Here is an 18,592-nt window from a genome sequence, read left to right on the forward strand (position 1 = left end):
GGCCTTTATTGGCCACATACACAGCGCATCCTGATGCAGACAACTTGGCGGTAGCTGAGGTTTGCTGCTTGTACGCTGAACTTTTAGCACTATACGGATTCTTAGTACCGTTTGTAAAGCAAACATTAAATACTAACCCAGTACGAGCTACCCTGGTGCAACCACATGCAGTCACACCAGGCATAAACCCTCGACTGCACATTTGATCATGGGTAAGGTACCTGCCAAATGGGAAGAAATTCCGTTTTGATTAGCTCAAAAAATAAATGCGCTGGAAGCAGTTTTTCCCTACATGGGACCTCAGGATAAACACAGAATTCTCATTATGTGCTTGCCACTTGGGATGGTTTCCACAGTAAATAACTACAATACTTGAGGCACAGTATTTGCCATTCTCTATATTACCGCACAGGTACACCAACACTTGCCAATCTTCCAGAAGTGTTAAAACAAACTGGATTTGGGTATGCAATTAATGGGCAATTTTGCCACTGTATCTTCAATAATATTAAGCAATCTTAAAGGGGAACCAACAATCCTGTCATAATGGGGATCCATTTTGGAGAAGAGGGGCATATCATCTGTCTATATGCTGGCGATGTTGTGGTGGCCCTGGACCTTCCTCCCAGCCTTCCTGTCTGAACACAGACAGGCAGTGCTGTTTCGGGTAAATGTGCATAAATCCTAAACCCTTAATCTGTCTCTCATGCCAACACCCAAAAGGCCCTTGCTCCAAACCACCTAATTCAATGGGTGATGGCCTCTATCCCTTAACTGGGTATCCAACTGACTTCTTTAGTCCAGGTGAGGGCGTCTTTCAACTATAAACATATTAAGACACAGTGTAGGAAAGTGCTCTCTTTCTTGACACGCTTAACCCCATCCTTCCATGTTATCGTTGTAGAGCCATGTTTGGACTCATTGTTGCTGCTTATTCTTAGTAAACAGTAGAATTGCAGTTTTTGGGACAATGTTCTTCAGGCCATTACTAAATATTTATGTCTGGATGAGATGTAGGCAGTGTTTGAGGCACTGGATGTCAGGAACGGAGAAGACTTTGAAGTGAATCTGTGGGTCATCATTATACTGGTGAATTTTGATACTGTTATTAGTGCACAGAGTCCTACTTCAAATATTCATATGTACCTGTCCTATATTTGACCTCAAATACATGCTTCCAGCTAAAGACTGAGGCAGAAGTGTAAAGTTACAGTGGCTGAGCTGCAATTACAGAGATTATTAAACTGAGTGAAAGTGTAGAATTCACCACATACAAAGAATGGGAGCAAATGGTTTGGTTGGGCGGACAGCAAGTGAACACCCTGGCATGTATACCAGATGCAGAGACACTTAGTTAGCAATGTATGTTGCCTGGCTGCCAGACTAGTACGCGTTGTAGCTATCATGTAAGAATTGAGAGCAAGACCTGATGAATATTGTTATAGAACACCTGGGAACTTCAGACAAGGTGCTCCAATGCTACTTCAGCCACATTTGGGCTACCAGGATTAATGTGCATAGTTCACTCTCAATATTGCTGATCCCTTTAGGCATTAAGGGAGATGGAGGGAAGGAACAGGCAAACATGTTGCTGTAAACTCTTGTTAAGTCTGGTTGTCACTGGGTGCTGCTGAAGGACCAGTATTTTTCACTGTCTCTTAGGGGAAATAAGTCTAAGTCTGGATGGCGCCTGCCCTAAGAAAAATACTGAGGTGGTAGAATGTCCAGCTGCTCCTAGAATTCCCATTAATTAGCAAGCTTTCTGTCCACAGTATTATGCTGTGTATGACAACTCAGTTCGATAGCATCGAACCCTGCTCCCTAATATGGAACAGAGACATTGTGTAATTTGTTTCCACAGAGCAGCCCCATCAAATTTGGGGAAAGGACGCTTTGTGCCACAGGTAGTTTGTCTCTACTTTAGAGCATCAGTTAGCAATTGTTACCTTCATACCAAAGTATTTTACTTCCCTGAATGACAGCTTCTCGTGAATTTTCAAGACTTAAGCACGTTTAGTTACAGAAAAAAGAACTTTGAATAAGGTCTTAAAAACAGGTCTAATTCTGGAAAATTCAGGACTAATTCACACCGAGTCTAGAGTAAGACACATGCACCGAAAATGCTTTTTGCAAGAGGCCTTGTAATTCAAAGGCAATTCATATCTAAACCAGGCGCAAAATACAACTGTACACATATATAGCTTTCTGAATTATTCGGGAACTAAACTGAATTATTTTGTAACCAAGGCAAACAAGCTAGGGCGGCGAGGTTCAGGCCCTCCAAGAAGCATCGGACAAAAAAAAAACGGGTAATGAACACACAGGATTGCAAAGAGATCAAAATAAGCTCTCTACTTTGTCTTGTCCAATGTAAATGCCTGATGCCCTCTACGTGGCATTAAGGAGAGTAATGCATTATGCTATCCAAGGGTCATGCTATTAAGTGAATCAAGCAAATATGTTGTAGATCTAAAATTATAATTACAAATCTTTTCGAAGAGAGTGTTCTCCATAAACATATGACATCTTGGAATTGAGCATAAACTACTGCCGCAATAACTGCCACAAGAATGAAAAATAACTGACCATTCTGCCCAAGTTGAATGTAGATTGTCTCTGAATCTTGTGAAACGGCTGAAGAGAAGGTCCTCTGGTTTCAGTTCTAATTTAAAAAAGCATTACAGCAACAGTTCAAAAAGATGCAAACTTTTAACAGATTTGTTGTGAATATAACACAAATCAAAAACAAGATCTGAAAGTGCAAAAAACTAGTATGAATTCAAATCGGATGAGTAAAAGGTTGCTTGTCAATTACAGATTGCGGCACATTTATTAAACATGTGCCTGTTCGGTTAGAGAAATTTAAAAGTTCACCCCTCCAAGGAAAAAATCAACATTTATATAAAAAATGAAACTGTAAGAATGCATCTCAGAGACCAGAGACCGGTCAGTTCAAAAGAACAAGTTACTTACCTTCGGTAACGCCTTTTCTGGTGGATACACTAGCTACCTGTGGATTCCTCACTCATTGAATTTTCCCCATGCGCCAGCATCCGACGGAAATTTTCTCCTAGCTTCAGCACGTCGACGAGGACGTCACAATTGCCCGACTCCCACACGACGCCGTCTGACGTCATACAGGCAATAAGAGGTCCTCGCCGGCGTGCTGACGTCAGTTATCAACATTTTTTACGTGCCTTTGAGGCGAACAGGTAAATATCAACAACACATATCTGATATGAACACATCAAATAAAATCTTATACCATAATATTCAATTAAATCAAATAGAAAAACATTCATATAAACATGTATATACATAAATATATACATATAAAACAATATACAAAAATAAATATAAATATATATATATATATATATATATACACACACACACACACGCATGTATAACATCTGCATCAGTATAAACATATCAACAATATACAGGTGCTCACCCAAGGAAATCTTGGTAAGACCAGACAGGCAACGGGGAGGTGGGTGGGACCGTGAGGAATCCACAGGTAGCTAGTGTATTCACCAGAAAAGGCGTTACCGAAGGTAAGTAACTTGTTCTTCTGATGGATACAACTACCTGTGGATTCCTCACTCATTGAATAGAGTCCCAAAGCAGTACTGCACTCGGTGGAGGGTGCCTGAATGGTCAGACCAAGAAATCCTGCAGCACCGACCGTGCAAAATGGCCATCCCTCCTCACCTCCGAATCCAAGCAATAATGCTTCGCAAAAGTGTGGAGGGATGCCCAAGTTGCGGCCTTGCAGATGTCAACCACAGGAACACCTCTAGCCAGGGCCGAAGAGGCCGACTTAGATCTGGTGGAATGAGCTCTTATTCCAACAGGGGGTTCCTTCTTTGCCAGAGAGTAACACAGCTTAATGCAAAGAATGACCCACCTGGAGAGTGTTCTCTTGTGGACTGCCTTTCCTTTCCTCTTTCCCACGTACCCGATGAAGAGCTGATCTTCCAATCTGAACTCCCTCGTCCTGTCGACGAAGAAACTCAGTGCTCTTCTCGGGTCCAGACAATTTAATCTTTCTTCCTCTTTCGAAGGATGAGGTGGAGGATAAAAAGAGGAGAGTGAAATAGACTGACCCATATGGAAGGGTGAAACAACCTTCGGCAAGAAAGCAGCCTTGGTCCTCAACACCACCTAATCCCCATAAAAGGATGTGTACGGGGGCTTAACAGAAAGAGCCTGTAGCTCACCCACCCTTCTAGCTGAAGTAATGGCAACAAGGAATTTAGAAACAACAGCCTTAAGGGGCAAGAATGCATCGGCTCAAACGGTGAGCCCATGAGAAATGTTAAAACTAGGTTCAAATCCCACTGAGGCATAATGAAAGGAGTGGGAGGATATCTATTAGTCAGTGCCTTTATGAACCTCAAAACTATTGGGTATTTAAATAAAGAGGGTTGGTCGGGCAGACACAGAAAGGCTGACAGAGCCGACAAGTAGCCCTTAGCTGTCGCAACTGCACAAGCCCTCTGTGCCAAGGATAACGCAAAAGACAAAATGTCCAATAAGTGGGCACGTAAAGGATCAATTTGCTTCTCTCCACACCAATTCACAAATTTGGCCCACCTGCTAGCGTAGATAGATTTGGTGGAGTGTCGCCTGGCCGATAAAATAACATCCACCACCTCGGGTGGGAGACAAAAAGGAACTCAAGTTGCTCCATTCAATCTCCAGGCATGAAGGTGCAGGCTCTGGAGGTGGGGGTGTAAAACCTGCCCCTGCGATTGTGAGAGGAGGTCTGCCCTGTGAGGGAGACGGAGCGGGGGGCACAGTGGGAGTTGGAGAAGATCTGAATACCACACCCTTCTTGGCCAATCCGGAGCTATTAAGATGACTTGGGCCCGGTCTTGGCGAATCTTCCTCAGAACCCGAGGAATCAAGGGTATGGGGGGAAACGCGTAAAGCAACTGGCCGTACCAGGACATCTGAAACGCGTCCCCCAACGTTCCTTGCACCGGATACTGGAGGCTGCAGAACAACGGACAGAGCGCGTTCTCCCGAGTGGCAAACAGATCTACCCGAGGGAATCTCCACATCTGGAAGATGTACAGGGTTAGATCTGGATGAAGTCGCCACTCGTGATCGTTCGAGATGTGCCGACAGACTGTCTGCACGCACGTTCAAGACTCCGGGCAGATGGTTTGCTACCAAGCAAATCCGATGGTCCCTTGCCCAGGACCATAGCCAAAGAGCTTCTATGCAGAGAAGGTACGACCCTACTCCTCCCTGCTTGTTGATGTAACACATTGCGGTAGTGTTGTCCATCAGGACCTGGACTGACTGACCGCGAAGGGAAGGGAAGAAGGCCTTGAGAGCCAGACGTATCGCCCGCAATTCCAACAGATTTATGTGAAACATCTGTTCCACTGGAGACCAATGAGCTTTGACCTCCAGGTCCCCCAGCTGAGCTCCCCACCCTAGAGTGGAAGCATCCGTTATCACTGTGGCCACTGGAGGAGGCAGCGAGAACGGCCTTCCTTGGGAAAGGTTGCTGTCCGCAGCCCACCATCGAAGATTCGCTGCAGCGTCTCTGGAAATCTTTACCGATTCCTCGAGATCCCCTTTGTGTTGAAACCACTGCCTTCGGAGGCACCACTGAAGAGCCCTCATGTGCCAGCGTGCATAAGTGACCAACAGAATGCAAGAAGCGAACAGACCGAGCAGACGAAGGACCTTGAGGACTGGAATGACCGCTCCACTTTGAAACACTGGAACCAACGCCTGAATGTCCTGAATCCGCTGGGGCAGAGGAAAGGCACGATTCAATGTTGTGTCCAGTACTGCCCCTATAAACAGGAGACGTTGAGAGGGCTCCAGGTGAGATTTGGGCACGTTCACCAAAAAGCCCAGATCGAACAACAACTGGGTTGTCGACTGCAGGTGACGCAGCACGAGCTCCGGAGACTGGGCCTTGATCAACCAATCGTCTAGGTAAGGGAATATCGCTATCCCCTTCCTCCTGAGCTCTGCCGCAACCACCGCCATCACCTTCGTGAAGACTCGAGGTGCTGAAGTAAGACCAAACGCAAGGACCGCAAACTGATAGTGTTGCGATCCCACCTCAAACCGGAGATACTTCCTGTGCGACTTGAGTATCGGGATATGAAAGTAAGCATCCTGCAAGTCGACAGACACCATCCAATCTCCTTCGTTCAATGGCAAAAGCACCTGTGCTAGGGTCAGCATCTTGAACTTTTCCTGTTTGAGGAACCAATTCAAAATCCTCAGGTCCAGGATTGGTCTCAACCGACCATCCTTCTTGGGGATCAGGAAATATCTTGAATAACAACCCTGACCCCTCTCCTGCTCTGGAACCAACTCTACTGCACCTTTTGAAAGGAGGACTAGAACCTCCTGTTCTAACAACAGGAGATGTTCTTCCGAACAGAAGGATTGATGGGGCTGGATGGGGGGGTGGAAACTCCCGAAAGGGAAGGGCATAGCCTTTCCCCACAAAACTGGTGACCCAGGAGTCTGATGTTATTGCCTCCCACATGTGGAGAAAGTACATTAACCTCCCCCCTACAGGAGTAGTATGCAAGGGAATTGGTGGATGACTAAGGCGGCTTTCCCTGCTGCACCCCTCCAGAGGAAGAGGCATAGTGTTGCTGGGTGGCCCCTCTGTTTCGAACCTTACCTCTCCCCCTATACGATCTGTAGGGGAGGGCAGTGGTGGCTTGCTGTTGAAACGTTACTCTGAAAGGAGGAGCCACGACCAAACCCCCTAAACCTTCTGAACGATCGTGAAGAAACAGAGGAGGAGGCCTGCAAGCCCAAAGATTTTGCTGTGGCTCTACTTTCTTTAAACCTTTCAAGGGCAGAGTCCGCCCTTTGACCCAAAAAGTTTATCCCCATCAAAGGGTAGATCAAGCAGGGCCGACTGAACATCTGGAGAGAAACCTGAAGAACTAAGCCAGGCCTGTCTTCTTGCAGCGACAGTGGTGACCATAGCCCTGGCCACAGAATCAGTAGTGTCCAGCCCTGACTGGATTACTTGGGTCGCCGCAGCCTGAACATTCGACAAAAGGCCCAACACCTCCTGAGGTAATCCAGAATGAGATGTCTTGACCTCCTCCATAAGGGCGTAGATGTATCTGCCCAAGATACATGTGTCATTCGTGGACTTAAGGGCCATACTACAAGAGAAAGTCTTTTTTGAAGACCAGTCCATCTTTTTAGAATCTCTGTCCGAAGGAACACCCGGAAAGGAACCTAGAGCAGTACGTGAGAAACATGAAGCTTGCACAACCAAGCTTTCTGGAGTCGGGTACTTTGACAAAAAACCTGGATCCGCAGGAGCCACATGATATCTACGTGCTACTCTCCTGTTAATAGCCGTAGATGTGACTAGCTTTTTCCAAATCTCCATAATTGGATCAAGGAGAGTCTCATTAAAAGGCAAAAGAGGTTTTGCAATAGCCGAGGCCGGATGTAGCACTTCTGTCAAGATGTTGGGTTTCGCCTCAGCCGTCAGCTGCTTTTCTTAAAACAGAGTGGAAAGAAGCAGCCTCCTCTGTATATTCCCCAGGAGATGTCAAGTCCCACTCTGGGGAAGTGTCGAAGCCACTAGCAGTGTCCAAACCATGAAGATCTGCCAGAGGCTCCTCAACCTCACCCTCCTCCAAGGCCTGCCTGTTATACTCCTGTTCCTCAAGGAGACGAAGAGCTAGCCTCCTAGAATGAAGCCTGGCCTCGATCTTTGGCGTCGACAAGGCGTCCACTGACGTCAATGACCTCACCTGACGCCGATCCTCTGATCCATCCGACGCCGGATCCATCGGCGCAGTGGGATTTTTCGGCGCCGACTGAGGCAGAGGACGAGATGGTGAAGAACCCTCTGGCGCCTGGACAGCAGTCCTCATCGGAGTCACAGGTCTTGTAGGAGACGCCAAAGGAACCTGCGCCGAGCCAGCACCTCCCATTGGAAGGAAGGGCATGAAAGGTGTCGGCCGTAAAGGAGCCGGAGCACCCATATCAAAAGCCAATGGCCCCGAAGGACCAGCTGGACCACCACCCGGAGCCATCTGTGCAAATATGGCAAACATCGCATTAAGAAATGCGGAACTATCAGCACCTGGCGCCGGGAACGATGGATATTGCAGAGCCTGCGCCCGAGGTGATAACGGCGCCGGCCCAGGCATCTCAGATTGCGCAGGTGAAAACTCAGGATCCTGTTGAAGTACGACCTTGAAGACAGACGGCGGAGACGTCGGAGAAGTGGGAGGCGTCTACGGCTGAGGAGTGATGGTGGGACTAACCTCCCATGTCTTACGGCACCGAACCGAAGGCGACCTCTAGCGTGAACGCTCTCTACTCGAACGGCGTCGAGAATCACGACGGCGCCGGGAGTCACGTGACGTCGATGAGATTTCGGTGATGAAGATCTGCGCCGATGCCGCTTTTCCTTCTTTTTGGACTTCCCCAAAAACAGCTTAGCCTCTCGTTCCTTCAACGCTTTAGGATTCATGCGTTGACAGGATCCACATTCTTCCACTTCATGGTCGGAGCTCAGACACCACAAGCAATCCACATGTGGGTCTATCACCGACATCTTGCCCCCGCACTCTCTACAAGGCTTAAAGCCCGACTTTCGTTGTGACATTTCGATAGATACAGTAACTGTAACTACGCAGCAGAAACAGTTGCTCCCTCGAAGAATAACCGTTGCTCGAAGGCACAGAAAAAAGGAAACTGACGTCAGCACGCCGGCGAGGACCTCTTATTGCCTGTATGAAATCAGACAGCGTCGCGTGGGAGTCGGGCAATTGTGACGTCCTCGTCGACGTGCTGAAGCTAGGAGAAAATTTCCATTGGATGCTGGCGCATGGGGAAAATTCAATGAGTGAGGAATCCACAGGTAGTTGTATCCATCAGAATCATTTATTTTGAAGACTACTGTTACAGGACCGTGTTACATTAGCCTCACCCTTACTGATGCAGTTGTCAGGCATAAGACTGACAAATGCATCAAAAGTATGAGGCTTATTTACCCGAATCCTATGTCCCATGACGCACTTCAGTCCCATGACTTACTTCATATTTTTTGTCCAATCCCAGGCTGATGGAGCATTAACTTACATTTTGATGTACTTATCAGCCTTCAGTAGGTTAGTTTTTAGGTTTAAATCAGTCTATTTATTTAAAAAACTTATAGGAAACATTACAAAACATCTCACTTACATCCAGGGGCCAGTGAGAAAACATAGAAAAAGTAATAGGCAACAATACAGACATATAAGAGATGGGTGGGGGAGGAAACATTACTAACCAGTAGACATCGGTTTGTGACATGTAGTTCTCTAGATTCACAATGTTTGCATAAGCTCGTCATCTAGTATTGGGTTCGGAGTGGTACAACTTGTTTTTCTTTGAAGAAACTTTTCAAGTCACGGGATCAAGTGACTCCTCGTCTCAGTAATAATGCGCATCGAGTCCTTTGTTAGATTGTTTCTAACGGGAGAGTGAAGTAGTGAAAATAGTGACTGTAATAGAAAAGATGTCCATGCTATGTATGTACATATGCACAATTATTTACATATTAATGATCTGCAACATCCACATGTGTCGGGAGGAAGGAGGGTGCATGTGAATTTACAGAACTACATGCCACGAACAGATGTCTTCTGGTAAGTAACATTTTCAGTTCAATGGCATGCGTGGCTGTAGATACACATGCTGTGCATAAACTGTAAAGTAGTTCCTTCATAAAGCGGTGGTTAGCGTGCAGGAGTTTCAATTGTTTGAAAGTGTTTTGAGTACTGCTTGTCCAACATTTGCTTGTTGATGTGCAAATACATCTACACAGTAATGTTTTGTGAAGGCTTGTGGAGTAGACCATGTTGCTGATTTGCAGATGTCTGCAAAAGGTATATTACGAAAAAATACCATAGATGCACCTTTCTTTCAGTTGGAGTGCGCTCTAGGTGAGAGAGGTAATTGTCCCTTGGCTTTATTATAGCAAGTCTGAATACACTTGACTAGCCATCTAGCCACAGTTGCTTTAGATATATGCTCTCCTTTATGTTGCATTGGGAAAGCCACAAAAAGTTTTGTTTTTCTAAACTCTTTTGTTATATTTATATAATACATAAGAGCCCTTTACCTCAAGAGTGTGTAGATACCTTGCTGTCACATAATGTGGCTGGGGAAAGAAAACTGGTAATTCTATCGACTGATTGATATCAAATTCTGAAAGTACCTTTGGAAGGAATTTTGGATTAGTTCTTGAAACTATTTTTATTTAATGAATTTGGAAGAAAGGTTCATCCAAAGTTTAAGCCTGGAGCTCATTGAAACATCTAAGGGAAGTGATAGCGACCAAAAAAGCTACTTTCCATGAGAGGAATTGTAGAGAAGAACATTTGTTACTTACCTGTAACTGTGGTTCTCCAGTATTGGTATCTTTCATAGATTCCCCAAGCTTGAATCATCCCCATCGTCAAGTTGGGAGTCTCACGGTAACTTCAAATACATATAGCAGTAAGTGTAACACACTAGGCCCTTATGGCCCAAATGTTATAGCCTATCCATGTTCTTTTATAAAAAGGAACCAAAATTGAGCTACAGCCAATCAGGCGTCAACACCCTCTAGAATGCTCTCAACAGAGGCTGTTTCCCTCAGATTTTCTAATTCACTTGTGAAGCAGAAAATTAATCTATAAGGGGAGCCTCTGAGGGGAGGAGGGTGGGTCCCATGTGAATCTATGAAAGATACCAATACTGGAGAACCACAGTTACAGGTAAGTAACTAATTCTCCAGTATTGGATCTTTCATAGATTCACATGCTTGAATTAGAGTAGCGAGCAGTAATATTGCCTAACTAGGTACTAGCTGTATTATAGTAGTAGTAGGAGAAGGAGAAGAAGACCAATCCTACTCCTAGCCACTATTTGATTGAAATATACCAATCTTCACATTACAACTATAATAACCATAATAATCGTTATAAGCAGAAAAATGTACCTTGACCAGATTAAGGAAACGTAGTTCACATACCCTTTTCGTGGAAGGTGGGATGACCAGAGAGGCTCACCTTAACGGAATAGATGCGTCAGCACTGCTCACCCCACCGCTGTGTCCATGTTATTCGCCTTTCTAGTGTCTTGTGAAAGTATGTTGGCTAGACCATGTGGTCGCTCTACAAATGTGCTGCAATGGCACTCCCGCAAAGAGCACTGCCGACGTGGCTACCGCCCTTGTAGAGTGGGCTCTAGCCTTGCTGTGGAGCGATTTACCGGCTTGAGCATGACAGAATTGGATTGCTAGGCCGATCCACCTTGCAATAGTCTGTTTAGACACTGGGGAGCCCTTCCTCGCATCCCCAAGGGCCACAAATAACTGGTCTGACTTGCGGATGTTCCGCGTTCTTTGAAGGTAACATTTCAAACACCTTTACACACCTTTTAATATCCAACAAGTGCAAAGTTTTTTCTGCCACCGTCTGTGGGTTAGGAAAAAAGGTTTTCAAAATGACCGGTTCATTCAAATGGAAACTTTAGGGTACCTTCAGAATATATTTGGGATTCGTCCTAAGAATCACGCTAGTAGTGGTGAATTGAAGAAAAGGCTCTTTGGTGGTGAAGGCCTGTATGTCACTTACTCTTTTGGCTGAAGTAAGAGCCAGCAACAACGCCCAGAGATGAATTTCAGTTCTGCCCTTTATGTTGGCTTAAAAGGGGGTTTCATGAGTTGTCCCAATACCACGTTTAGGGGCCGTAACGGTGGAGGTTTACACACCGGTGGAAAAGCTAGAAAAAGACCCCTAAGAAATGGTTTCACAATCCTGGTAGAATACAACGAGGCAGCGTTTTGAGATCGGCGGTACCTTGAAATTGCTGCCATGTGCACCCGGATGGAGAGAAACGAGAGGCCAGATTTTGCCAAGTGTAACAAATAAGGAAGTACCTGCTCCGGAAGCGAAGTGATAGCATGGATTCCTTCCACAGCACACCACACCCAAAATCGCTTCCATTTCAGCCTGTTAGTCTTATTAGTGGTGTCCGCTCTAGCCTTGGCTATGATTGCTTTACATTCTGATGAGATGTCTAAAGTGGCGTATTCATTGAATTCAGGAGCCAGGCCGACAAGTGTAGAGATGACGGATCCAGGTGCATGGTCAGTCAAAAGGGTTGGCGTCCGTCTGAGTAGCACATGTGGCTGTTCCGAGAACATGAGGAGTTCCGTGAACCACACCAGTCTGGGCCACCTGGGTGCTATTAGCAGAAGGCGACATCCTTCGGTCTTCATCTTGCTGATGACCCTTGGTATCAGTGGGATCGGAGGAAAAGTGTAGGCATTGACCCCTGACCATTTCATCAAAAACACATTCCCCCAAGATCCTTTTTGGGGAAGCCAGCTTGCATAATAGGGGCATTTCTTGTTCTCGTATGTGGCAAACAGATATCTGCCCCATATCTGGAAAAGTTGGCCAAGAACCTCCTGGTCTAGTTCCCACTCGTGATACGGGATGAGCGTCCAGCTCAGAGTGTCTGCTAGGATGTTGGTCTGTCCTGGCACGTGCTCCGCCCTCAGAGAAAAGTTGTTTGCTATGGCCCATTTCCAGATGTTTTGAGCCTATTGTGAGAGCTGTAGAGACCATGTGCCACCCTGCCTGTTTAGATAAAACATGCTTGTGGTATTGTCCGTCCTGATTAAAACATCTGAGGTTTGAAGTCTTGGTAAAAAAGCTTTTAGAGCCAAATCTATTGCCTTGAACTCTAGCTGGTTTACATGGAGTTGCTTGTCCTTTCGAGTCCAGGACCAGCTTATTTGCAAATCTTGAAGGTGGGCACCCCAACCCTCGAGGGACGCAACCGTTGTCACTATGTAGCAAGGTACTTGAGGAAGAAATGTGAGGTTGCTGGACAAGTTGGCCGGTGTCATCCACCAAGACATGGCAGCCCGCATTGCCAGTGTGATGAGAATTTGGCCCTCGAAGGAACCCTGCACCTGACGCCACTGAGCATCCAATTGCTTCTGTAGGGGTTGCATACGTAGTCTGCAATTTGGAATCAGTGGAGTACATGCCAAGATCATTCCCATTAAGGACTTGTAAGTTTGCACCGAAACAAACCTTTTTGTTGAGAGCTTGAAGTCCAAGCTGGACAGCTTGTGTTTTCTCTCCTGAGACGGGTATACCTTGCTTCGGACAGTATCCAGTATTGCTCCCAAGACATTCAGTTTCTGCGTAGGGCAAATGTGTGATTTTTGATAACTGATGGTAAGCCCGAGATCCTTGAACAACTGGAGGCAGGCAGTTGTGTGGTGTACCACCTGAGCTCTTGAGGATACCTTGATGGGCCAGTCATCGAGATAGGGAAAAACCTGCATGCCCAACTGGCGTAGGTGTGCTGCTAATGAAGCTAACATCTTTGTAAAAATTCTGGGGGCCGAATTCAAACCGAAGGGAAGGACACGAAACTGCAGATGCATACCGGTCTACCCTGAACCTGGGGAATTTGCGATGGTTCTGATGTATTGGGATGTGAAAATACGCATCCTTTAAGTCTACTGATGTCATGTGATCTCCGGGATTCAAGAGGCGCAAGATGTCCTGCAGCGTTACCATCCTGAACGAATGCTTCTTCAGCAACTTGTTTAACGATCTTAAGTCCAGAATGGTGCGCCAGTCTCCTGAAGGCTTCTTTACCAGAAAGAAGTGTGAATATAATCCCCTGTTCCTGTGAAGAGTTGGGACCAGTTCTATTGCCCCTTTGCGCAACATCACATACACTTCCTTGAGGAGTTGCTTTAATCGCGGAGGCGGCGGATCTGATGGAGGAATATTTGGTGGTCTCTGAACGAACTCCAGAGTATGCCCCTTGGCCACTATATCCAGCACCCACCTGTCAGATGTTATGCTTGACCATCGAAGGAAGTGAGAAGTGATGCAACTCCCAATTCTCGAGCCCCGGGTAGTGTTGGAAGCTGGTATGACTGTCTGGTCATTGCTTTCTGCCCGTATCTCTTCCACAGGCAATGGATCTTCCCTTTGCGGGATGTCTCTAAGCAGCGGTAGGTGGCAACCGATAATGCTGCTCTTGCTGACTGTATTGTTGTCGGGGTCCTGCTGGAGAGGACTGGTACTGCAGTCTATACTGCTGGAAACCACCCCGAAAGGAGTAACTTCCTTTACCCCTCGCACCTCGAAAAAGGCTGTTTCCTGGACTGTAATGTACCAAGGGATTTCGCTGTGTCTGTTTTGACGGCTTGCAGCATGTCATCCACATGTTGCCCAAAGAGGCTTTCCCCATCAAACGCCATCTCCTGAATTCTACTCTGAACCTCCGGGCGGAAGGCAGTAGACTTCAGCCACCCTTGTCTACGCAAGACCGCTGCACCTGCCAGCTGCCGGAAACCTGTCAATTGCGCAATCGATGATCTCAGCTGCAATCCGCTCACCCTCCTGTAACACTGTCTTTGCCTCCAACTTGGCCTCCTCAGGCAAGAGGTGTATATAAGTAGACATGTCTGTCCACATTTGGCGATCATACTTGCCGAAAGTTAGCCGCCTTCACTGTAATCGCCGCCACTGAGGAAAATTTCTTCCCAATCTTGCCCAAACGCCGTCCATCCCTGTCTGGAGGTGATGTGATGTGATTGGTGCCGAAGGGTTCTTTGAGCGACGTTGCGCCACCTGAGATATGACAGAGTTCGGTTTTGGTTGGGGCACTAAGCAGGCCGGAGTGTTATCAGGGGCTTAATACTTCTTTTCCAGCCGCGGCATTTGGGAAGGTATTGTTGCCGGATTTTTCATTGCCTTCAACCCCTCCTGCCATAGAAAATGCACTATAGGAATAGCCCTAACCGACCTCTTTGAAGGCTCTTTAAAGTCATATAAGAAACAATCAATTTCCTGGGAGATAATGGGTAAGTCAAATCTTTTGGCCGCCTTTTCCATCAAATTACTGGAATCAACTGGCCCTGCTGGTGGTGGTGACAATGTAGGAATGAGGTATTCATCCCACTCACTAGGAGCTGTCTCCGTTATCTCACCTTCTTCCCTCTCCTCATCTGTAGAGATATGATCATCCTGTGGTTGGTGAACAAACAAGATGGTTCTGTGTGGCGTTCCAGGGTGACTGGTAACAGGGGTTTGCAGAGCTATCTGTGGGCTGTAGGGCCTGGATGGAGTCGCCGGCATTGATGGTGGAAACCTTCAATAATAATGTAGGAAAATGGCTCGCTGTTGCAGTTACCGCCCCCCCCCCCCACACTTTTTGCCTGCTATTGATGCTGACTTGACTGAGAAGTGTGCTGGGACCCTGCTAACAGGCCACAGCACCAGTGTTACCAAGGGCCCTGTGACCAGGGAAGGTCCCTAAGCTGAATACATGTGATGTGCCACCCTAAGGGACCCCTCACCTAACACATGCACACTGCCATTGCAGATTGTGTATGTTGGTGGGGAGAAAAAGGCAAAGTCGACATGGCATCCCCCTCAGGATGCCATGCACACAAAATACTGCCTGTGGCATAGGTAAGTAACCCCTCTAGCAGGCCTTACAGCCCAAAGGCAGGGCACACTATACCACAGGTGAGGGCATAGCTGCATGAGCAATATGCCCCTACAGTGTCTAAGTCCATTCTTAGACATTGTAAGTACAGTGTGGCCATATTAAGTATACGGTCTGGGAGTTTGTCAAAAATGAACTCCACAGTTCCATAATGGCTACACTGAATACTGGGAAGTTTGGTATCAAACTTCTCAGAATAATAAACCCACACTGATGCCAGTGTTGGATTTATTACAAAATGCACACATGGGACATCTTAGAAGATGCCCCATGTATTTTTCCCAATCCTTCAGTGCAGGATAGGCCTGCCACTGAGATGAGTTTCTGCCCCCTGGGGTGAGAGCCTTTGTGCTCTCTGAGGACAGAGACAAAGCCTGCACTGGGTGGAGGTGCTTCTCACCTACCCCTGCAGGAACAAATACCTGGTGGTGTGCCTCAAAGGCTCATGCCTTTTGTTACAGCACCCCAGGGCATCCCAGTTAATGGAGATGCCCGCCCCTCTGGCCACTGCCCCCACTTTTGGCAGCAAGGCAGGAGAGGATAATGAGAAAAACAAGGAGGAGTCACCCACCAGTCAGGACAGCCCCTAAGGTGTCCTGACCTGAGGTGACCCCTGCCTTTAGAAATCCTACATTTTGGTTTTGGTGGATTCCCCCAATAGGATTAGGGATGTGCCCACCTCCCCTCAGGTAGGAGGCGCGAAGAGGGTGTAGCCCCCCTCCCGGACAGTAGCCACTGGTTACTGCCCTCCTGACCTAAACACACCCCTAAATTCAGTATTTAGGGGCGACCCAGGAAATCAGATTCCTGCAACCTACAACAAGGACTGCTGACCTGAAAGCCCTGCAGAGACGACAAACAACTGACTTTGCCCCAGCCCTACTGGCTTGTCTCCAGACTCAAAGTACCTGCACAGCGACACATCAGACAGGGACAGTGACCTCTGAAGCCTCAGAGGACTGCCCTGAATCCAAAGGACCAATAAACTCCTGAGAACAGCGGCACCGTTCAAAAAACAGCCCCAGAGAACCAACACTACAAGGAGGACTCCCAGGCGACTGCGACCTCGTGAGTAGCCCGAGAAAAAACCCCTGGATCCCCCACAGCGATGCATGCAAAGAGATTCCAGAGGCTCCCCCTGACCACGACCGCCTGAAACAAGGAACCCGACGCCTGGACCAAGCACTGCACCTGCAGCCCTCAGGACCAGAAGAAACCGAACCCCAGTGCAGGAGTGACCACCAGGCGACCCTCTGCCTAGCCCCGTCTGTGGCTGGCCCGAGAAACCCCCCCTGTGCCTTGCCTGCATCGCTAGAGTGACCGCCGGGTCCATCCATTGATTCCTATTGTCAACCAGACGCCTGCTTTGCACACTGCACCCGGCTGCCCCTGTGCCGATGAGGGTGTGTTTTGTGTGCCTACTTATGTTCCCCCCCCAGTGCTCTACAGAACCCCCCTGGTCTGCCCTCCGAAGACACAGGTACTTACCCGTTGGCAGACTGGAACTGGAGCACCCCTGTTCTCCATAGGCGCCTATGTGTTTTGGGCCCTCCTTTGACCTCTGCACCTGACCGGCCCTGTGTTGCTGATGCAGTGACTTTGGGGTTGCCTTGAACCCCCAACGGTAGGCTGCCTATACCCAGGAACTTGAACTTGTAAGTGCCTTACTTACCTGAAAAACTAACCAATGCTTACCTCCCCTAGGGACTGTTGATTTGTGCACAGTGTCCACTTTTAAAATAGCTTATTGCCATTTTAACTAAGACTGTGTATGTTACTGCTCTAATTAAAATTTCCTTACTTACCTGTGTGAAGTACCTTGCATTTTATGTATTTACTTCCAATCTTGAATCTTGGGGTTCTAAAATAAATTAAGAAAATATATTTTTCTATACAAAAACTATTGGCTTGGAGTTAAGTCTGAGTGTGTGTTTCTCATTTATTGTCTGTGTGTGTGTGTGTGTGTACGATAAATGCTTAACACTACCCTCTGATAAGCCTACTGCTCGACCACACTATCACAAAATAGAGCATTATAATTATCTAATTTTGCCACTATCTTACCTCTAACGGGAACCCTTGGACTCTGTATATAATATCTCAAAGTAAGAGATAATGTGCACAGAGCCAACTTCCTACAAATAATCTTTCAACATAGCCTGTAGGTCTCTCTACAGTGGGGCATGCCATGGTGGATTGAGGGTTCAGTGTTGCTCCTAAAAAGGTGATCCTGCTTGATGGTAGGGGTTTGGATTTCTCCCAGTTGAGGGTCAGGCCCAAGCTGTTGAGCTAGGAAACGCACTTTCTAGTTGACCTGTGCGCTCTTGCGTAGGTGTTTACCTTTATCAGCCAATCATCTACATATGGGAAAACTTGATGTCTTCTTCTCCTGAGAAAGGCTGCTATCAGCACTAGGCACTTCGTGAATATCCCAGGATCTGACTTTAGGCCAAAAGGGAGGACTCAAAATTGAAAATGGCTTCCGGCTACCATGAATCTCAGGTATTGTCTGTGGGCTAAGTGAATGGGGAGGTGGAAATATGCATCCTTTAGGTCTAGTGTAGGCATAAAAATCTCCCTGGTTCAATCGCAGAAGGACATCCTGTAGGCTTATCATGCAGAAGGATTGTTTTTTCAAGTAGATGTTTAATTCTCTGCGGTCGAGGATCGGCCTCCAGTTCTTCCACTTTTTGCGAATGAGAAAGAACCTGGAATAAAAAACCTTTCCTTGCTGTGATAGAGGTACTCTCTCTATTGCCCCTTTGAGGAGCATTTTGTTGATCTCCCTTTTGAGTTGGTTTAGATACTTCAGTGAAGTTCTGCGAGGCGGTCTGGGAGGAGGGATTTGGACAAACTCTAGAGTGTGGCCCTGTTTCACTAATTGTAAGACCCACTTGTCCGATGTTATGACTTGCCATTGTTGGAAAAATAGGAATATCTTTCCGACTAGAACCGGAGGAGGATGGTCGGATGCAGCCAGAGTCTTGGGTGCATCACGCTCTGCGAGCTGAGTCTTTAGGAGGGTAAGTTGTGCGTCATCTAG

General features: G+C 46.9%; 1 protein-coding gene across 1 annotated transcript in view; it reads right to left on the reverse strand.

The window, feature by feature from the left end:
• Positions 1 to 18,592, reverse strand: part of LOC138264554 (UAP56-interacting factor-like) — a 263,113-nt gene that overhangs the window by 160,445 nt on the left and 84,076 nt on the right. Inside the window, exon 5 of the mRNA XM_069212551.1 lies at positions 2,587 to 2,662. Coding sequence (XP_069068652.1) covers positions 2,587 to 2,662 — 76 coding nt within the window. The remainder of the gene's footprint in view (positions 1 to 2,586; positions 2,663 to 18,592) is intronic.

This window comes from Pleurodeles waltl, chromosome 2_1 (genome assembly GCF_031143425.1).
Source record: "Pleurodeles waltl isolate 20211129_DDA chromosome 2_1, aPleWal1.hap1.20221129, whole genome shotgun sequence".
NCBI lineage: Eukaryota > Metazoa > Chordata > Amphibia > Caudata > Salamandridae > Pleurodeles > Pleurodeles waltl.